Raw genomic sequence first — 23,921 nt, forward strand, 5'->3', positions numbered from 1 at the left:
AACAAAGTAGTGCACTCTTTTGTGACTCACAATTAATAAAAATTAACACCACAATTTAACCAACCAATGAATGCCATACTTTGTTTCCAACTTTACTTGGCAATACATATCAGTAAAAAGGTGTCAACTTGAAAGGATAGTTAGGATGCATCAGTATCCAAATAGTAATCCAATATTGGCATCAAAATCAAACAAACGTTAGCTCGTCATCAGTCTTGTTTGACGATTTCCTTCATAGTCGGTGCAAAAATTATTAGTGCTGCGTGTTGAATGCTGAAAGGTGCATTGCAGATCATAAGTGAAGTGGACAAGGGCCCTTAAGGGACCGCTTTCAAAGAGTTAAGAATCTCTGCAAGTCCAAACTGCAAACCTAAAAATGCCTGAGCCCTTTCCCCCTCCACCAACAATGCTACGTCAACTTGTGATTTTACAAATTTGTTATCAATGTTTTTGGTAACCGACATGCTGTAATCATTTTAAGAGCCTTTATATTTTATTTAATGAACATTTATGTTGGGAGTTGGCTTTCCATTTTACCCCCAGAGGTTATACCCATCTCAGTGTGTCAGTTGGTCATTTAGGCATTGTGACTTGCTTTGAGACAGAAGATATCCGTACCTGTTCCATTGGCAAAAATGACAATGATCGGCCAAAATGTGCGGGGACCGGACAAAGTTACAAGGCACAATTCGCAGGAACTTCTTGAACTTAAAGGGGAACATTATCACCAGACCTATGTAAGCGTCAATATATACCTTGATGTTGCAGAAAAAAGACCATATATTTTTTTAACCGATTTCCGAACTCTAAATGGGTGAATTTTGGCGAATTAAACGCCTTTCTATTATTCGCTCTCGCTGTGACGTCACATCGGGAAGCAATCCGCCATTTTCTCACTTTCGTCGGTGTGTTGTCGGAGGGTGTAACAACACGAACAGGGACGGATTCAAGTTGCACCAGTGGCCCAAAGATGCGAAAGTGGCAAGAAGTTGGACGAAATTTGTTCAAAATACGAGGGTGTGGGGAAGGCCGACGAAATGGTCAGGCGTTTGTTCCGCACACTTTACCGACGAAAGCTATGCTACGACAGAGATGGCAAGAATGTGTGGATATCCTGCGACACTCAAAGCAGATGCATTTCCAACGATAAAGTCAAAGAAATCTGCCGCCAGACCCCCATTGAATCTGCCGGACTGTGTGAGCTATTCAGGGACAAAGGACCTCGGTAGCACGGCAAGCAAGGGCGGCAGTTTGTTCCCGCAGACGAGCGAGCTAAACCCCCTGGATGTCTTGGCTCACACCGCTTCTACCGACCCTAGCTTCCCTGGCCTGCTGACATCAACTCCAAAACTGGACAGATCAGCTTTCAGGAAAAGAGAGCGGATGAGGGTATGTCTACAGAATATATTAATTGATGAAAACTTTATTCATTACTCGCGGTTTTACGTAAATTATTATACATAAAATGTGTTTACCAATAATTTAGCTTAAAAACATTTATTTTTTTCAATCATTCGAGTACATTCAGGTAGTCTTGTGTAATGCAGTATTTTGTGGTTAACCTGAGTGCTGAAATCGTGGAAAAATATATGTTCTTAGCGCGCCTGAAATGGGCTGTCTGCACTCTCAAAGTGCATGTTGTTGCCAAATGTATTTCATATGCTGTAAACCTCGTTCATAGTTGTTAGTTTCCTTTAATGCCAAACAAACACATACCAATCGTTGGTTAGAAGGCGATCGCCGAATTCGTCCTCGCTTTCTCCCGTGTCGCTGGCTGTCGTGTCGTTTTTGTAGGTTTCGCTTGCATACGGTTCAAACCGATATGGCTCAATAGCTTCAGTTTCTTCTTCAATTTCGTTTTCGCTAACTGCCTCCACACTACAACCATCCGTTTCAATACATGCGTAATCTGTTGAATCACTTAAGCCGCTGAAATCCGAGTCTGAATCCGAGCTAATGTCGCTATAGCTTGCGGTTTGTTTGTATTGGCATCACTGTGTGACGTCACAGGAAAATGGACGGGTGTATATAACGATGGTTAAAATCAGGCACTTTGAAGCTTTTTTTTTAGGGATATTGCGTGATGGGTAAAATTTTGAAAAAAACTTCGAAAAATAAAATAAGCCACTGGGAACTGATTTTTAATGGTTTTAACCCTTCTGAAATTGTGATAATGTTCCCCTTTAAGTGAATTGGCGTGATCGCAATGCCATAAAACCCAGGAGCATCTGATTTAAGTTTGAGAGAGATAGCTTTCAGGGAGGGACATGATACCAAGAACAAAAATGGAAAGTATCCTGTATTTAGAAGACATTTAATCTAAAATGAAACAGAGAGCAAAGTTGAGAGTGGGGCGTATAATACTGCAGCATCCAAAGCTAAGGCTGCCATTTGTCCATTTCTACTTATGTATACGCAAATATTACAATCAGCAATGGCTTGGAACTCCACGTGAATAGAAGTAGTTCCTACTTTGAGGATTCGACCACCATCTGACATTGTTGTATGGCCTTGTCGCAGGTCTCGCGTTCATTTGTTTCGATCAATATAGTGTCGTTTTGGGCTATTCAAAAGTACAAGCTATTTGCCAAAAATGCATTAAATCTTCTATATTTCCTATCAGTGAGAGTTGCTTGTCGTCGTGTTTTCTCAAGAAAACAACAGAAGGAACTACGTAGCGGATAATTCAAGCTAGGGTTTCACAAACGGGGATCCAAGGACACAGTACTCACTACTACAGCTACTGAACAGTCGGAGGCCACGTCTACCTCGACTCCCGAGCGACCTTTGCACTGTGGCTGCAAGCAATCAACAAAAAGAGGTGACAAATAAATATGAAACACAAACGTGTGATCATATGACTGCGGAAGGAAAGAAATAGTGGTTAAGAATGGAAATGTGTGGAAAATAGAATGCAAACACAAACATATTAAGTTTGTACACAACATACATTATACTTACCTTAGATACACCCAAATATGATAAAGCAATTAAATGCAAACTATATCTAATGTAACATTTAACTGTGCAGTAGTTCACAATGACTGCATCATGATGACAGTCATGGCAACGTATTTGTTTGTATAAGTTTAAAGGGGAACTGCACTTTTTGAAATGTTGCCCATGATTCACAGTCCTTATGTGAGACATGATCACATGGCTTTCCTTTTCTTTCTTTTTTTAAATATACATTCTAACTTGTAATACACAGCAAGTACGAGGTGGCTAACAATGCAGATAATGGGAGTCATTTCTAATGCTCATGAAGCCCTCTAAAAACATCCAAAAAGTGCCAACAATACCTCATTTACATGTCGTGACCTGAATATTAACCAATCACTAACACATGGGAACTACTTTTAGCGGCGCCGTGATCACAGAGACCTAACTCTCTATTACAATTATTGACATACTGAGCTGGTGAACTGCTGCATTGCCTTTAAATTGGCAAAAGTTAATTCTGAATTATAAATCATTCCTCTTACCTGGATAGTTGAAGGTTGTTGCCATAAACTGAGAAGTTGGTCAACTTTGACATTCAACTTAGACCCGGAAATGGCGAGAAAGACATGAAAAGACGCTCGTTTCATTTGTTTGTTTTTTTACCTGCGTGAGGTTTAAGATTTTTTCTTCATCCAAACGGGAAGATATAAACATCCCATTAGTCTGCAGCCTAGTGAGAGCAGACATTGTACAGTAAGTGTTTGTTTTATGTTCGTAGTTTGTATTTATTGTTTATCAATGGTTCTACTTGCTCGATCTGCTTATCACTCCACTTCTAAAACTTGTAGGTCATCCTCCATATATTCAGGCTCAAAAATATGAGGTTTTCGATCATTTGTCCCAAAGTAGTTGTTACTCTCACGAAGTCCGCCATTATTAGTAGTAGTAGTTGTTGTTGTTGAAAGAAATAGCGAACGTTGTATTGTGTCTGTAAAATTAATGCGTAAATGAGCAAAATATGTAAATATTAGGAGGTTATGAATGTGCCTGATACTACATTACATACATACAGCATCTACTGCTATAAAAAAACTGATGTTTTTGGATGTTTTTAAGAGCTCTTTATAGGCAGAATAGAGCAAATCCCAATACCTCCATAGTTTGCTGATTTTTGCTGGCGTTTATTTACGAGTTAGCATGCATATAAAAAGAAAAATGTGTGCTTGTCTCATATGAGTTGTGAGTGATAGGCAAAATTTAAAAAAATTAAAAAGTACACTTCCCCTTTAAGGTAACTTTTCTACTCCTGAATTACTGCACACAAAATTAGTTTTACCTTTATTTACCTAGGAAAGTCCCTTTGAGATCAAGTTGCCTGTGCTAATATTTTTATGACAAACATCACATGGTGGCGCTGTTATTAAACCCCAACATTTGACCCCATAACTCGGATTGACTTGAAAAGTCTCACACATCTCAATAAGCTCAACAAAACACACACTGTAACATTAGATTGTTGAGCCGAATCACAGTGAAATTTGGGACAGACAAGCACGTGTGTAAAATGTGAGCAAGATAGGTTGGAAAACATGGACCTTGTGGGGGTAAACTTAGCAATTCATTTTGTATACCGATTACAATACGTTGAAGGTATAGTATATGTACGACACATAGACCTGGGGGGTAAAACAATATATAATATATACTTTCCTTCGAAAGTAATAGACAATTTCAATAGTGTCAATTTTATAAACATTATAACAGACATAAGACTCACTTGCGAAAGACTGCAATTTGCACAGAATACCATGCGGCACAAAGATCATGTATGTAGTTGCCAAAGTTGAACAGAGGTCTCACTTTGTCATGTAAATTGCCAGGAATAGGACACATTTTATTTAACAAATAAGAGTAAAATGTTTATAATAAACGTAAAGCCATGTCGGAAGTCTGTTTATAGTTTGTGTGTGTCTGAATGTTGTCTTTGGCATAACACACACCGTTCTACTCCACAAGCTAAAGGACAAATGGTGTGACTTTCGGATTTGTTTTGACCAACATTTATCATATTTGCATTATTATAGTGACATATTGCACTTAAATTCATGTGCACATTAGAAAATTAAAATCAGAGCGCACTTACACGGAGAAGAACTTTGTTTTAAAACGTACACGCGTCTGCCACTGGACAAAATGAAACCAACACTTGGAAGTAAATAACTTTGTGTTCTGTCATTAAACAAGGTTTAAAACATCAGATAATATTACACATTGTAATTATTTGAAATTACCGTTTCGTTTGTGTATGTGCTCACATGTTACGTGCATGATGCAATTGCCATGAACAGCTGTGTGCATGATACTTACACAATAACAATAGCTTTATTAATAACAGAAAGCTGTGAGCAAAATGACATTTGTAAAGTAATATTGGCATTTATACAGTACGATACTGTACAAAGCACCGGTTATTGGAAACGGTTGTATCAAGTTTCGGTACATCAGTTATGTTCAAACCCCAACATAAAATATATTTATCTGTCAAAAATAACCTTTTGCTGCCATCACATCTCAGTTATTCGCAATGTAACATTGAAGCATTACAAAGTTATCCATTTCATTTAAATCGCGATACATATACCGTATTTTTCGGACTATAAGTCGGCAGTTTTTTTCATAGTTTGGCCGGGGGTGCGACTTATACTCAGGAGCGACTTATGTGTGAAATTATTAACACATTACCGTAAAATATCAAATAATATTATTTAGCTAATTCACGTAAGAGACTAGACGTATTAGATTTCATGGGATTTAGCGATTAGGAGTGACAGATTGTTTGGTAAACGAATAGCATGTTCTATATGTTATTGTTATTTGAATGACTCTTACCATAATATGTTATGTTAACATACCAGTTGGTTATTTATGCCTCATATAACGTACACTTATTCAGCCTGTTGTTCACTATTCTTTATTTATTTTAAATTGCCTTTCAAATGTCTATTCTTGGTGTTGGGTTTTATCAAATACATTTCCTCCAAAAATGCGACTTATACTCCAGTGCGACTTATGTTTTTTTCCTTCTTTATTGTGCATTTTCGGCCGGTGCGACTTATACTCCAGAGCGACTTATACTCCGAAAAATACGGTAGATATCATGATATGATTTTTTTTCCCCCATATCACTCAGCTCCAATTGAACGCATGCTGGCATTCTTTCAAAGCATTTTGACCAAAACCCAGAGGGGCGCCACATTTAACAGTCCAATATCACCTTATATTGCTAAAATATTACCAACTGCTCTCGGTGTGAAGCAGTGCAAACTGGCATTAAGGTGAATTTAATGCGTGTGTTGGAACATGCGACTCAAATTAGAATAGTAACAAAGCTCACCCTAATACAAGAAGTGTACCATATCAATGCTCTTGTTTATAATTTCCATTTGTGTTGCTGTGAACACCGAAAATGCAGGACAAACTACTCAAACAGTAGTTTTGGAGCTCCAGATGCGAGATTCTGGTGTGTCATCGCAGACCTTGAGAAAGCGACAACAATTTAAAAGCATTCCTTCATCTCTCCCAGCATTGTGAGGCCTGTCCCAGTTGGACACTGATAAATATAGCAAATTTATTCTCTCCCTGCCTACTAATCCCCTCATTCATTCCTTAACAGGCAGGTCGCGTCACTGTGGCGACCAATCATCCCACATAGGCGACCCTCTCCTTAAGTTTTCAGAGCCTCCAACGTTGCTCTATTAAATCCGACGAGATTGAATATTGTTTTGTAATCGTCTTATAAAAGATGTACATCATTTATAATCCTCAAGAAAATGTTTCCAAGCGCGTAATTCTTTACATTAGCTGAATGAACCTGTTCATACGTTTGCATAAAGGAGGGCTTTCAGTGTGCTCAAGAGATTTGCTTATTCAAAAAAAAAGTAAGGGTTTTAGTTTCCTGTGTCAACACATGCTCAATCATAAAACTCATGCAGGTCGTGGAGAGTCGGGGTGGATAACATTCCCATAGAGAGTTACTTGTGTGACCCAGGACCTCGTCGTCTGGGAAACCACTTGTAACTTTCAAAATGAGACGCTAGCACTGGTGGTCTGGTCATGATACACCCGTTAAAGACATCAAAATCATTCCATTTCGCATAAATTGTTGGACACCTGATCTTTCAAGTAGGGATGTGCCAAACGATCAGTATTGACCAATTTTCGTGAATAAGTACATGATCGCAATTGCCTATTAATGCAGTTTAAGGCCAATCACGAACACAGATACCCTCTGGCTGACACTGTTATTTATTTTGCAGTCCCCGTGCTAGCAGCTGGCAGATAATTCATTGTGTTTCCATTAGAGATGTCCGATAATGGCTTTTTTGCCGATATCCGGTATTCCGATATTGTAGCGTCCCGGAAGAGTTAGTGCTGCACGGGGTTCTGGGTATTTGTTCTGTTGTGTTTATGTTGTGTTACGGTGCGGATGTTCTCCCGAAATGTGTTTGTCATTCTTGTTTGGTGTGGGTTCACAGTGTGGCGCATATTTGTAACAGTGTTAAAGTTGTTTATACGGCCACCGTCAGTGTGACCTGTATGGCTATTGACCAAGTATGCATGCATTCACTTGTGTGTGTGAAAAGCCGTAGATATGTGATTGGGCCGGCACGCAAAGGCAGTGCCTTTAAGGTTTATTAGCGCTCTGTACTTCTCCCTATGTCCGTGTACCACTCTATACAGCGGCGTTTTAAAAAGTCATCAATTTTACTTTTTGAAACAGATACCGATAATTTCCGATACTAAATTTTAAAGCATTTATCGGCCGATATTATCGGACATCTATACTACATAACTACTGTTTTGTTACTAGGGATGTAACGATAAACTGTATTATTGATAACCGTGGTAAAGCTTTCAACGAAATTATCGAAAAACCGTGATTGATAAGTGCACTGCAATAAAGTCACGGACTGACTGGCGCCAGCTCACTAGCTTAAATACTAACATGAAAACAAGAGACAATGCATTTGCCCATTAATAAACTACATATCCCAATCTAAACGTGTATAAACACATTGCTGTCGGAGCAACTAAGCTATTTAAATTGTGCACATTGAACCTACAAGCTGTGCTCTCTCAGAACAGAGTGATTGATATACTGTATATTCGGAGGAATATGACACATGGGTGTTTTTACAGTGCGTTTAAGGACCGCTAAATAGAGTAGGTCGCCACAAAGCCTGCCAGAAAACTCAACAATTAGACATAAGAAACAAAACATGCAAAATAGTGGGCTTTTTAAAAGTGCGTATATATTTTTTTTAGCAATTTAAAAACAGTCAAAAGATTACAATGTATGTATAAGTACCGGTACTTTTTGAGCACAACGGATCATTTTAGTCAGAATAACCCGGATATAAAATGTTCATATTGTTACATGCCTACTGTTTACACTGCAATAAAATGTGCACAGTCACTTATTGCTCAGTGTAAAGTAAGCTTCAAAATAAAAGCATGGCGGTACTAACGTGGATCCTAACACAGCGTACTAAAGGCGCACAACGAAATGACTGCAACATAAACAGGTTTCAATGTATTGATAAAACAAAATTACCAGCCCTCCTGGCTGTTTAAAGATGTGGATTTTTGACTAGAACTGGACTCTTCAACCATGTGCTGACTGAGTGAGGCAGTGAAAAGAAGCTTTGGTTAATTACTGTTAGTTTTAAAAACCAATTTCAACCACAGTTGGGCTTGAGACGGTTTGTCAAAAGTTGATTTCACTTCTATTTGCAAGACATAAAGCGTTCATAAGAAAATATAAAAAAAATTAGAAGAATGGACGTGCGCGACATTGTCATTAATTAAATCGTTTGTGTTCATTCAACAAGAGCGAGGGGCTGGGGGGGGGTCACATAATAATGACGCTTGGCCCATTTTAAGCCTTGTCCCTTTGTCTTACTCCTCCTACAGGGAAACTTACTTGTTATAGCAGAGTGGTTGACTGTTTTCAAGCTTGTAAAATAAGCCTCAACATTTGTAAGAAAAAAGAAGAAAAGTGTACTGGTAAATTACATAAAACCTACCTCATTTGTCAACATTCTTTTCTTAATATTATTAGCAGTTTTTTATGTTTACGGTTATCTTTTTTACACTTGCGCAACAATTAAAAGGCCTTTGTCATTATAACTGTTTAATCTATTGTTTCCATGCATCAATATCAACAGCAGTTAATGTTTAATTTGCACAAAAATACAATCTGCTGCATTAGGCCATTAAAATGTTCTTCTGTTGATTTTTTTTTATACTTAATATCACATAAATTAAGAATTAAGATCAATAAAAGGTTGCCTGTACTTTAAAACAGCTTGACTTGGGAACGGACCATTTCATTTTCCATTATTTTGGAGATGCATATACTTTTAAATAGGGGTGGTAATCTTCGGGCACATCACGATTTGATCCGATTCAGATTCTTTGGCTGATGATTCGATTCAGAAGCGATTCAACACAATTCTCCATTCAAACAGAATCTTGCAATGTATCATTTGGTGTCGTCATTTTTTTTTTTTTAAACATTGTAAAACCGGTTTTGGTTGCTGACGTATGATGTAGTGTGCATGGCGAGGGCCTTAAAACTTATTTTAAAAAATTGATTCTTAAAAAATGTATAACAAAAATTTAAAAAATGTATACCGTATTTTCCGCACTATAAGGCGCACCTAAAAACCACAAATTTTCTCAAAAGCTGACAGTGCGCCTTATAACCCGGTGCGCTTTATATATGGATAAATATTAAGATTCATTTTCATAAAGTTTCGGTCTCGCAACTTCGGTAAACAGCCGCCATCTTTTTTCCCGGTAGAACAGGAAGCGCTTCTTCTTCTACGCAAGCAACCGCCAAGGTAAGCACCCGCCCCCATAGAACAGGAAGCGCTTCTTCTTCTACTGTAAGCAACCACCCGCCCGCGTAGAAGAAGAAAAAGCGCGCGGATATACCGTACGTTTCATTTCCTTTGTGTGTTTACATCTGTAAAGACCACAAAATGGCTCCTACCAAGTGACAGGGATCCGGTTCATGAAAAGACGCAATCTCTCCATCCGCACACGGATTACTATTTCACAGCAACTGATATTCCTGTGAACCGCACTGTGGATACAACGGGAGCACGTACGGTGAATATTCGCACCACAGGGAATGAGAAGTCATCCTTCACTGTGGTTCTAGCTTGCCATGCTAATGGCCAGAAACTTCCACCCATGGTGATATTCAAAAGGAAGACCTTGCCAAAAGAGACCTTTCCAGCCGGCGTCATCATAAAAGCTAACTCGAAGGGATGGATGAAGAAAAGATGAGCGAGTGGTTAAGGTAAGTTTAAGTTTACGCGAAGAGGCCGGGTGGCTTTTTTCAGCAGCTCCGTCCATGTTGATATACGATTCCATGACTGTTTTTTTGACATTCCTTTAGCGCAGTTAGATGCGGCTTACAACACGGGGCGGCTTATGGGTGGACAAAGTTTTGAAATATGCCGTTCATTGAAGGCGCGGCTTATAACCCAGGGCGCCTTATGGTGCGGAAAATACGGTACAATTAAAAATACAAATTATGAATCAATTTAGAATCGGAAAAAAATAAGAATCGAGTGTTGGGTGTAAATCAATCTTTTTAAACCCCCCCTACTTTAAAACACTTCAAGGTAAATTTTCTCTGTAAGGTCGCATCATAAGAAGGACATTTCTCCATCGTTGGGAGTGTTTACTAACCTGATCGCACCAGCCTGTCCAGCCGCTCCATGGAGGGCGAGGGCACACGCGACCTGGGGCTCCCGGGCAGCGAGCACTCCGAGCCGCCGTCGAAGGAGTCTTCGTGGTTGAGCATGAGAAGCTCCCTGACACACTTGTGGCAAACGCTGTGCTGGCATGGCAGGATGAGAGGGTGGGTAAACAGCTCCTTGCAGATGGGACAGATCAGCTCCCTCTCAATGTTCTTGATGGGAACCTGGGACGGGGAAGTCATCAGCGTTAGTAATAGTCTGTATATTTTAACAAAATATGGATTAAAATCAAGCAAGAATCAAATGTCCGACTGTAGCATAAACGGAAAGATCGGAAAAAGCCTGATGTCAATAAAATACAGGGATTGATGACATCGACAGCAAATAATATACACCAGTTTGGGTTGTGCAATAAGTAAAATATCAATTATATGAATTCGGCCAACGATAGAGTGCAATCCTCGCCTCCATGTCGGTAAATAAACTCCGTTTCTGACACCTAAAGGATGAGGAATAGCTAAATATGCTACACTACACACTGTAAGAGGGTACAATGTAGGCTAAAGATCATAAATGTATGTGAACATTTTGGGCGGATTGATACAAATATCGACAGTAACGATACAAAGTGTAATATCATTATATGGTCGATATTAAAGTTAAAGTACCAATGATTGTCACACACTAGGGGTGTAACTGTACATGTATTTGTATTGAGCCGTTTCGGTACGGAGGTTCCGGTTCGGTTCGGAGGTGTACCGAACGAGTTTCCACACATACATATTAAGTAGCGTAACGCACACCTAGGCACAACACATGCTAGCAGCTAACGGGCTATGATAGACTAACCATACGTCCTCTTTTCACCGGGCATGTCCTCTTTTGCGGAGCTGTCAGGACGGAGTTTCTTAAATGCCTCAAATGTCCGGCATTTTGAGTTGCGTGTATTTTCAATGTACATTCAGGGTTAAGAAGGGGTTAAAAACAAAACAAATTGTGCGCGCAGCACCATTCGTGAGAGAGGGGCAGAGACAGAGAGAGAGAGAGAGAGAGAGTTATGATAAACGCGCATGCGTCGCCAGGCTCTCCTTTTTATCCAAATATTTATCAGATTTAATTTTTTATTATCTATAGCAGGAGTGTCAAAAGTGTGCCCCGGAGGCCATTTGCGGCCCACAGCTAATGTTTTAAAGGCCCACGGCACATTCTAAAAATATGATTAAAATAAACAAAAACATAACGAAAGTGAATTAAAAAAGCTTAAAAGGTTAAATGTAATTTAGAAAAAGTTGCAATGTTGACTAATAAAACAAAGCTGTTTTTTTTACTTTCAAACTGTCATTGCTCAAAACATAATATTGAATCAAAATCAATGTTATTATGAATTATTGACCTATCCAAGGTTCCCATTACTTCACATTAAATATTCCACTAAGAAAAATATTTTTGGTGGAAGATTTTGCAAAATTGGTAAATAAATAACCCAAAAATGTATATTTTGTTGTTTTCTTACTGTACCGAAAATGAACCGAACCGTGACCTCTAAACCGAGGTACGTACCGAACCGAAATTTTTGTGTACCGTTACACCCCTATCACACACACACCAGGTGTGGCTAAATTATTCTCTGCATTTGACCCATCACCCTTGATCACCCACTGGGAGGTCAGGGGAGCAGTGAGCAGCAGGTGATTTTGGTGATTTAACCCCCAATTCCAACCCTTGATGCTGAGTGCCAAGCAGGGAGGTAATGGGTCCCATTTTTATAGTCTTTGGTATGACCTACCGATCTCAGGGCGGACACTCTAACCAATAGGCCACTGAGTAGGTAGAGATAGATATCCATCCATCCATTTTCTACCGCTTATTCCCTTCGGGGTCGCGGGGGGCGCTGGAGCCTATCTCAGCTACAATCGGGCGGAAGGCGGGGTACACCCTGGACAAGTCACCACCTGATCGCAGGGCCAACACAGATAGACAGACAACATTCACACTCACATTCACATACTAGGGCCAATTTAGTGTTGCCAATCAACCTATCCCCAGGTGCATGTCTTTGGAGGTGGGAGGAAGCCGGAGTACCCGGAGGGAACCCATGCAGAGAACATGCAAACTCCACACAGAAAGATCCCGAGGCCGGGATTGAACTCACGACTACTCAGGACCCTCGTATTGTGAGGCAGACGCACTAACCCCTCTTCCACTGTGCTGCCCCATTTTCGGTGATTTAACCCCCAATTCCAACCCTTGATGCTGAGTGCCTAGCAGGGAGGTAACGGGTTCCATTTTTATAGTCTTTGGTATGACTCTGCTGGGGTTTGAACTCACGACCTACCGATCTCAGGGCGGACACTCTAACCACTAGGCCACTGAGTAGGTAGGTAGGTAGGTAGAGATAGATAGTACTTTATTGATTCTTTCAGGAGAGTTCCCTCAGGAAAACTAAAAAGGTAGAGTGGTTAGATTGTATATGTTATTATTAAAGCATTTTTTCTTATTGTTTACAAACTTAGGAAATAAGTCCCAGGACACGGGGGTGGGAGGGGCTATAAGGGCAAAAAAAAACCACAGGATTTAAATCAGAGCCAATAGTAGGAAATCATTTAAATATTTCACTGATATTGTTAGACTACCAACATTTGTTTTTGTCTGAGTATAATTGTGATAAAAAATGATTATTTTGTACTATCGCCAAAAAAATAATGTAAAGCATTCAAACAGAATCTTTGAAGTCTTAGTGTGTGATTTTACTTAACAGTTTGCATGTTGTCTTGTAATTGTGTTGGACTGTGAGTTTAATGTCATTTGTAGGGATTTCCTTCCCGTTTTTAAACACTCAGCCAGCTATTAATACTTGATGCTGAAGAAGAAAAGAGTTTCCTACTGACAAGTTTAAGATGCCTCCTGACAATCTTCGTTCAAAAAAGGCGCACACTACGGTTGTATGGTATGTCGGTACTAACAAAGTACAGCAGTACTAATGAATCAAAAAAGGTACTATGAAAAATACCAGTACTTTTGTATATACTGCCACACCGCAGTGACGCTGCTGGGAGTAAGAGTCAAGGCACAACTTGAATGAGTCAACACACACATACAGTGCACATACAAGTGGAAACAGAAGAGGGAGAATGGCATGAACTGCAATTTTACTGGTTAGTAAAGAAAGTGCACGAAACGCAATATGGAGGTATTTTGGCATCAAGTTGTGCTTTAAAACATGCCGTGCCAAAGGTGGTAATACTTCAAACTTGGGTAAACATTTAAAGGACAAGCATCCAGACCTGCACAAGGACTTTAAAGACCAACAGAATGTAGTTTACAAGCTCCCCTGCTGTGTTCATATAGATACGTAGACGCTGCATACAGTGGCCCGTTGCCAATTATTAGCGGAGTCAAAACCGCCCCCGTAGCGTAAACTAATGCAAGTGAATTAAGTGAATTTCGTAACAAATTCCTACAATTTTTGTTTTATTTTTAACAAAGTGTGTTTTACTTGCTACATGTCTTCTTTATGTAGTTTCAGCCATAGTATTGTTTTTAGTATTTACTAGAGATGTCCGATAATATCGGACTGCCGATATTATCGGCCGATAAATGCTTTAAAATGTAATATCGGAAATTATCGGTATCGGTTTCAAAAAGTAAAATGTATGACTTTTTAAAACGACGCTGTACGGTGTGGTACACGGACGTAGGGAGAAGTACAAAGCAGTTGCGTCTCCCAGTCATTACTTGCCAACCCTCCCGATTTTCCCGGGAGACTCCCGAACTTCAGTGCCCCTCCCGAAAATCTCCCAGGGCAACCATTCTCCCGAATTTCTCCCGATTTCCACCCAGACAACAATATTGGTGACGTGCCTTAAAAAGGCACTGCCTTTGCGTGTCGGCCCAATCACATAATATCTACGGCTTTTCATACACACAAGTGAATGCAATTCATACTTGGTCAACAGCCATACAGGTCACACTGAGGGTGGCCGTATGAACAACTTTAACACTGTTACAAATATGCGCCACACTGTAAACCCACACCAAACAAGAATGACAAAACACATTTCGGTAGAACATCCGCACCGTAACACAACACACACAACAGAACAAATACCCAGAATCCCTTGCAGCACTAACTCTTCCGGGACTCTACAATATACACCCCCGCTACCCCCTACCGCCCCAACTGAACCCCACTCCCTCAACCTCCTCATGCTCTCTCAGGGAGAGCGTGTCCCAAATTCCAAGCTGCTGTTTTGAGGCATGTTAAAAAAAATAATGCACTTTGTGACTTCAATAATAAATATGGCATTTTTTTCCATAACTTGAGTTGATTTATTTTGGAAAACTTTGTTACATTGTTTAACGCATCCAGCGGGGCATCACAACAAAATTAGGCATAATAATGTGTTAATCCCACGAGTGTATATATCGGCATCGGTAATTAAGAGTTGGACAATATCGGCAAAAAAGCCATTATCGGACATCTCTACTTACATTGCTAGCAGTAGTGCGTCAATACAATAATAGCGTCTTCTTTACACTTGCTTTATCATACATGACGTAACATAAGGACGGATTAAGTCCACCAACAGCTAAATATAGAGGGAAAAACACACAAGCTTGCGTCCAACTTGCTCACGTTTACGAGTGACCGAGCAAATGTTTGTCGTTTGTTTGGCGACGTTAATCAAAGACACAGGGCACGTGCGACGGGAACAAAAACGTCAAATACATCAAAGAACATTTAAAAAAATAAAAATAACACGTTTTAATAATAATGTACGTTTGAAGCTTTTGTCAACGTTTATGTACGAACAGCAACGAAATATTGACCAAAAAAAAAAAGTTTGGAACTTACCGCGTGTGTGCTGTTTCGCCGCATCTCGCTCGTCATGACGAAAGACACAAATTTAAAAAAAAAAGCGTTCTTTTGTCTCTGTCGTTTCTCGACAAATGTAATAAAAGACAGAAAACGAAAGACCGTGGGAACTTTTCGTGACGCGGCAGAACGAGCAGCAGTTGTGAATCAGCAACAAGCAGCGGAGAGTGCCACTAAATACAGCACACTAGTTTGACAGTGAAGGCAACACGCCAGCAGGGGGGAGGGGGGCGGAGAAGGGATATCTCCATAGGAACGGATGTTGCTTTCAAGAGCATCTCGTAAACTTCACGTATCCAACATGGCGTCCATTCATTCATTGTTGTTACGTGTTGAATGATTCATCGCCTAACTGTTACGTTAACGCGTTTTCCTGCCCACAGAACGTAAAAACGTTATATTGACACCACCGCTGGAGTGAAGTGCTGGAGTTTTAAAGACTCCACTGCACTCTTACTACATACATTAATTCGCCAGTTAACGACCTGAGTGCTAAGCTGCTAATGCTAACACACTTAGGGTGACACTTGATTAGGTACACCTGCATAATGACGCCGTGAGAGTACAGTAATTCATTTAAAAAATGTTTGAATCACGCCAGGTGCACTTTGCACTGAAATGATACTAAAATAAATGGAAGCACCCTCTTCCTTATTATCCACAAGCTTACTGCACAGCTGCTGCCAAGTGTGCCACATAAGGAGTAAACAAGAGGCGTGTGCACACTGCCTGCAGCACTATCCATCCATCCATTTTTTCTACCGCTTGTCCCTTTGGCTTCTCATTATTAGGAAAAGAAAAAACATCGAAATCATGCCCCGCAATCAATTGATTTAATTGGGGATAGGTTGATTGGCAACACTAAATTGGCCCTAGTGTGTGAATGTGAGTGTGAATGTTGTCTGTCTATCTGTGTTGGCCCTGCGATGAGGGGGCGACTTGTCCAGGGTGTACACCGCCTTCCGCCCGAATGCAGCTGAGATAGGCTCCTGCGACCCCAAAAAGGGACAAACGGTAGAAAATGGATGGATGGAAAACAAAATTGCGAACCGATCTCGGATAAGTGGAAGAAGATGGATGGATGGACAAAATATTATTAGTTCAAAATGACTAATTCTTGACAGGGAGAACACAATTGGGGCGGTATAGCTCGGTTGGTAGAGTGGCCGTGCCAGCAACTTGAGGGTTCGAGGTTCAATCCCCGCTTCCGCCATCCTGGTCCCAGTGCCCACCCACACTGGTTTAAATGTAACTTAGATATTGGGTTTCACTATGTAAAACGCTTTGAGTCACTAGAGAAAAAGCGCTATATAAATATAATTCACTTCAATTCACTTCAATTCCTGAACAGGCTGAAATGTTTGAAGTTGGAACGGTGTGAATCAGGAAAAATATGTGGGAATTGTGGAACTTTGAAAAATGACCCATTCTTTTCAATGGGAATTTAATGGAAATTTGGGATTTTTTTGGAAAATGCTAAATATTTTGAATGCTGTGACTTGTAGGTGTTAGAATGTTTCAAATCAGTCGACAAAATGTTGAAGGCGTAACATTTTTAATTGAGAAATAGTATTACGGAATTCCTGGAATTTCAGGAAAACCGGGAATTTTTACAGTTCAAAAAACAACTTCATTTTTTTGATTAAGAGGAATAATTTGACGGTGGAACGGTTGAAGTGGGTTGAAAAACCGTGGAAGGAGTAGTCGACATGAAAAAAGGGTTTGAAAAACGGGAATTCCTGGAATTTTTTTTTACTTGGAAACACGATAGTTGGAATGTCCAGGGTGAGTGGGACGTGTTGAAAGTAGAATGGTTTGAATAGGTTGAAAAATGTGGAAATGGTGGAAGTTTGAAAAATGGCTAATTCATTTTGAATGGGAAAAATGTCCCGCAAAACCTGGAATTACAGGAAATTTGGGAATTTTTTTGCAATTTGTCAAGGGAAAGCCCGCGATTCCCAAATAGGCTGAACAGTTTGAAGTTGGAACGGCTTGAATCGGGTGAATAATGTGGAAGGTAGAGCGCGCCAAAATCTGGAGAAGAAGAAGAAGTAGAGAAATAATTAATTGTGTGAATGCTTTGGAGCATTCACACAATGATACGTTTAAATAGATGAATTTTGGTGTAGAAAACCATATGTGTGAATGCTAAATAGATACATTTTGGTGTAGAAAACCGTATGTGTGAATGCTTTGGAGCATTCACACAATAAATAGATGCATTTGGGTGTAGAAAACTATATGTTTGAATGCTCCAAAGCATTGGTATTTTTTATTTTTTTTATTTTTTGTCATAAAGAAATACAATCATGTGTGCTTACGGAGTGTATCACTGCAGACTTTATTGATCTATATTGATATATAATGTATATATTGTGTTGTTTATGTTGATTTAATAAAAAATAAATAAATAAAATAAAATAAAAAATTTTTAATTTTTTTATTTCTTGTGCGGTCCGGTACCAACCGGTCCACGGACCGGTACCGGGCCGCGGCCCGGTGGTTGGGGACCACTGCTTTGGAGCATTCACACAATAAATAGATGAATTTTGGTGTACAAAACCATATGTGTGAATGCTTTGGAACATTCACACAATAATAAGTTGAATAATAAATAGATGAATTTTGGTGTAGAAAACCATATGTGTGAATGCTTTGGAGCATTCACACATAACAAGTTCAATAATAAATAGATGAATTTTGGTGTAGAAAACCATACATGTGAATACTTTGGGGCATTCACACAATAAATAGATGAATTTTGGTGTAGAAAACCATATGTGTGAATGCTTTGGAGCATTTACACAATAAATAGATGCATTTTGGTGTAGAAAACCATATGTGTGAATGCTTTGGAACATTCACACAGTAATATGTTTAAATAGATTAATTTTGGTGTAGAAAATCATATGTGTGAATGCTCCAAAGCATTCACACATAATAAGTTGAATAATAAATAGATGAATGTTGGTGTAGAAAACCATATGTGTGAATGCTTTGAAGCATTCACACAATAAATAGATTCATTTTGGTGTAGAAAACCATATGTGTGAATGCTTTGGAGCATTCACACAGTAATACGTATAAAATGTAAATGTATTACTGTGTGAATGCTTTGGAGCATTCACACATATGGTTTTCTACACCAAAATTCATCCATTTAAACTTGAAATAGATGAATTTTGGTGTAGAAAACCATATGTGTGAATGCTTTGGAGCATTCACACAGTAATACGTTTAAATAGATGAATTTTGGTGTAGAAAACCATATGTGTGAATGCTTTGGAGCATTAACACAGTAATATGTTTAAATAGATGAATTTTGGGGTAAAAAACCATATGTGTGAATGCTCCAGAGCATTCACACATAACAAGTTGACTAATAAATGGATACATTTTGGTGTAGAAAACCATATGTGTGAATGCTTTGGAGCATTCACACATAACAAGTTGACTAATAAATGGATACATTTTGGTGTAAAAAACCATATGTGTGAATGCTTTGGAGCATTCACACAATAATACGTTTAAAAAGATGAATTTTGGTGTAGAAAACCATATGTGTGATTGCTTTGGAGCATTCACACAGTAATACGTTTAAATAGATGAATTTTGGTGTAGAAAACCATATGTGTGAATGCTTTGGAGCATTAACACAGTAATATGTTTAAATAGATGAATTTTGGGGTAAAAAAACATATGTGTGAATGCTCCAGAGCATTCACACATAACAAGTTGACTAATAAATGGATACATTTTGGTGTAGAAAACCATATGTGTGAATGCTTTGGAGCATTCACACATAACAAGTTGACTAATAAATGGATACATTTTGGTGTAGAAAACCATATGTGTGAATGCTTTGGAGCATTCACACAGTAATACGTTTAAAAAGATGAATTTTGGTGTAGAAAACCATATGTGTGAATGCTCCAAAGCATTCACACATAATAAGTTGAATAATAGATGAATATTGGTGTAGAAAACCATATGTGTGATTGCTTTGGAGCATTCACACAGTAATACGTTTAAATAGATGAATTTTGGTGTAGAAAACCATATGTGTGAATGCTTTGGAGCATTAACACAGTAATATGTTTAAATAGATGAATTTTGGGGTAAAAAAACATATGTGTGAATGCTCCAGAGCATTCACACATAACAAGTTGACTAATAAATGGATACATTTTGGTGTAGAAAACCATATGTGTGAATGCTTTGGAGCATTCACACATAACAAGTTGACTAATAAATGGATACATTTTGGTGTAGAAAACCATATGTGTGAATGCTTTGGAGCATTCACACAGTAATACGTTTAAAAAGATGAATTTTGGTGTAGAAAACCATATGTGTGAATGCTCCAAAGCATTCACACATAATAAGTTGAATAATAGATGAATATTGGTGTAGAAAACCATATGTGTGAATGCTTTGGAGCATTCACACAGTAATACGTTTAAATAGATGAATTTTGGTGTAGAAAACCATATGTGTGAATGCTTTGGAGCATTAACACAGTAATATGTTTAAATAGATGAATTTTGGGGTAAAAAACCATATGTGTGAATGCTCCAGAGCATTCACACATAACAAGTTGACTAATAAATGGATACATTTTGGTGTAGAAAACCATATGTGTGAATGCTTTGGAGCATTCACACAGTAATACGTTTAAAAAGATGAATTTTGGTGTAGAAAACCATATGTGTGAATGCTCCAAAGCATTCACACATAATAAGTTGAATAATAAATAGATGAATGTTGGTGTAGAAAACCATATGTGTGAATGCTTTGAAGCATTCACACAATAAATAGATTCATTTTGGTGTAGAAAACCATATGTGTGAATGCTTTGGAGCATTCACACAGTAATACGTATAAAATGTAAATGTATTACTGTGTGAATGCTTTGGAGCATTCACACATATGGTTTTCTACACCAAAATTCATCCATTTAAACTTGAAATAGATGAATTTTGGTGTAGAAAACCATATGTGTGAATGCTTTGGAGCATTAACACAGTAATAAGTTTAAATACATGAATTTTGGTGTAGAAAACCATATGTGTGAATGCTTTGGAGCATTAACACAGTAATAAGTTTAAATAGATGAATTTTGGTGTAGAAAACCATATGTGTGAATGCTCCAAAGCATTCACACATAAGTTGACTAATAAATGGATACATTTTGGTGTAGAAAACCATATGTGTGAATGCTTTGGAGCATTCACACAGTAATACGTTTAAAAAGATGAATTTTGGGGTAAAAAAACATATGTGTGAATGCTTTGGAGCATTCACACAATAAATAGATGAATTTTGGTGTAGAAAACCATATGCTTTGGAGCATTCACACAGTAGTACGTATAAAATGTAAACGTATTACTGTGTGAATGCTTTGGAGCATTCACACATATGGTTTTCTACACCAAAAAATGTATCCACTTAAATTTTATATAGATGAATTTTGGTGTAGAAAACCATATGTGTGAATGCTTTGGAGCATTCACACAGTAATACATTTAAATAGATGAATTTTGGTGTAGAAAACCATATGTGTGAATGCTTTGGAGCAGTCACACAGTAATACATTTAAATAGATGAATTTTGGTGTAGAAAACCATGTGTGAATGCTTTGGAGCATTAACACAGTAATATGTTTAAATAGATGAATTTTGGTGTAGAAAACCATATGTGTGAATGCTTTGGAGCATTAACACAGTAATATGTTTAAATAGATGAATTTTGGGGTAAAAAACCATATGTGTGAATGCTCCAGAGCATTCACACATAACAAGTTGACTAATAAATGGATACATTTTGGTGTAGAAAACCATATGTGTGAATGCTTTGGAGCATTCACACAGTAATACGTTTAAAAAGATGAATTTTGGTGTAGAAAACCATATGTGTGAATGCTCCAAAGCATTCACACATAATAAGTTGAATAATAAATAGATGAATGTTGGTGTAGAAAACCATATGTGTGAATGCTTTGAAGCATTCACACAATAAATAGATTCATTTTGGTGTAGAAAACCATATGTGTGAATGCTTTGGAGCATTCACACAGTAATACGTATAAAATGTAAATGTATTACTGTGTGAATGCTTTGGAGCATTCACACATATGGTTTTCTACACCAAAATTCATCCATTTAAACTTGAAATAGATGAATTTTGGTGTAGAAAACCATATGTGTGAATGCTTTGGAGCATTAACACAGTAATAAGTTTAAATACATGAATTTTGGTGTAGAAAACCATATGTGTGAATGCTTTGGAGCATTAACACAGTAATAAGTTTAAATAGATGAATTTTGGTGTAGAAAACCATATGTGTGAATGCTCCAAAGCATTCACACATAAGTTGACTAATAAATGGATACATTTTGGTGTAGAAAACCATATGTGTGAATGCTTTGGAGCATTCACACAGTAATACGTTTAAAAAGATGAATTTTGGGGTAAAAAAACATATGTGTGAATGCTTTGGAGCATTCACACAATAAATAGATGAATTTTGGTGTAGAAAACCATATGCTTTGGAGCATTCACACAGTAGTACGTATAAAATGTAAACGTATTACTGTGTGAATGCTTTGGAGCATTCACACATATGGTTTTCTACACCAAAAAATGTATCCACTTAGATTTTATATAGATGAATTTTGGTGTAGAAAACCATATGTGTGAATGCTTTGGAGCATTCACACAGTAATACATTTAAATAGATGAATTTTGGTGTAGAAAACCATATGTGTGAATGCTTTGGAGCAGTCACACAGTAATACATTTAAATAGATGAATTTTGGTGTAGAAAACCATGTGTGAATGCTTTGGAGCATTAACACAGTAATATGTTTAAAAAGATGAATTTTGGTGTAGAAAACCATATGTGTGAATGCTCCAAAGCATTCACACATAACAAGTTGACTAATAAATGGATACATTTTGGTGTAGAAAACCATTCACACAGTAATACGTTTAAAAAGATGAATTTGGGGGTAAAAAAAAAAAAAGGGAGGATGCTTTGGTGCATTCACACAATAAATAGATGCATTTTGTTGTAGAAAACCATATGTGTGAATGCTTTGGAGCATTCACACAATCATCATGCCAACACGGCAGAATTGAGGAAAATGGCTTCAATACAGGCGAATAATACATACATATTAAACAAAATGAAATAAATCAAAACAAATAAGCATGCAGGAGTTGCCACTGACAAATGATAATATATATTAAAAAAATGTTTATATTTTTGTGGGACTATAAAATATTGGTTTATTTCAGTTTTTAATATTCTATAACCTGGTAAGAATGTTGGAAACATGTGCATATATGTGACCATGTCAGTCAAAAGTGATGCATTATGTCATTTTTAAACAAATGGCTCCACTGTTCAACAACATTAGTTGCATTATTATATGTGCATTACAACAGAAGGGTGTGCCTAATGAAGTGACTGTTGAGGGTACAGTATGAATATAATGAATGTGGTTTTAGTCCAATATCATATATGTGAAGCTAGTGAGAATGAATGGCAGCCTGCACGTTCTCTGGTTAAAAAAATAAATAAAAAATCATTAAAAACGACAATAAAACATCTAAATGTGACACAAAACGGTCCAGGAGGTGAAGCCCACCCTTCCTTTTAATAGCGATCAATCCAGTAAATGTGACACCGAGAGTCATACGGAACACATTTTGCAGGCCAGCGAGCGGACCGCTGCCGGCTGTTAAGCCGCCCAGTGTGCACCGTCAGCCGGCGTCTCTCCTTACCTCGCCCCGCTCGATGCGCTCCACGATGCTGGCGAACTCCGTCATGTCCTCCGAGTCCGACATGGCTGCAGCTGAGGGGTTGGCGTGGAGGATGAGGATGAGGATGAGGATGGGGATGATGCAAGCGCTAGGGAGGTGTATTAAAACTGCACACACACACACACACACACACACACACATACACACACACAGCAGATGTGCTTTAGATGAGGCAAGCTTGACACCTCCCTCCCTCTCTTCCTTCCTTACCACAAGTAGACAAATCTTTATTTATTTGGGAGGGAAGGTACCCCCTCCGCCCTCACTTGGGTACCATCTCCAGCATCCCTCATGGTGACGTCTCCCCATCACAGAGCCCCTTTCACATTGCAGTCAATGGCTACTGCTCTGTAGTCTGCAGGAACAGTCTCAATATGTTAAAAGTCAGGCTTTTCCTATTGAATGAAATCAATGAAACATGATGAAGTAATGATTGTGCGGGGGGGTTTGAGTGTCCGTGTGTGGAAATGACACTTAACTGACCCCCAGTGACCTATGAA

General features: G+C 38.4%; 1 protein-coding gene across 5 annotated transcripts in view; it reads right to left on the minus strand.

Moving 5' to 3' along the window:
- trim36 (tripartite motif containing 36) overlaps positions 1-23,514 on the minus strand; it is a 79,310-nt gene extending 55,796 nt beyond the window's left edge. For 2 of the 5 annotated variants that reach the window (XM_061928944.1, XM_061928942.1), the window contains exons 1-2: positions 23,383-23,514; positions 10,708-10,942 (exon numbers count right to left, since the gene is read on the minus strand). In XM_061928944.1, coding sequence (XP_061784928.1) covers positions 10,708-10,942; positions 23,383-23,445 — 298 coding nt within the window. In that variant the 5' untranslated portion in view covers positions 23,446-23,514. Of the gene's footprint in view, positions 1-10,707; positions 10,943-15,209; positions 15,367-15,573; positions 16,137-23,382 lie in introns of those variants that run through there. The other 3 variants (XM_061928943.1, XM_072912190.1, XM_061928945.2) reach the window with 3 other exon arrangements.
- Between the last annotated feature and the right edge of the window lie 407 nt (positions 23,515-23,921).

This window comes from Nerophis lumbriciformis, linkage group LG33 (genome assembly GCF_033978685.3).
Source record: "Nerophis lumbriciformis linkage group LG33, RoL_Nlum_v2.1, whole genome shotgun sequence".
Classification (NCBI taxonomy): Eukaryota; Metazoa; Chordata; class Actinopteri; order Syngnathiformes; family Syngnathidae; genus Nerophis; species Nerophis lumbriciformis.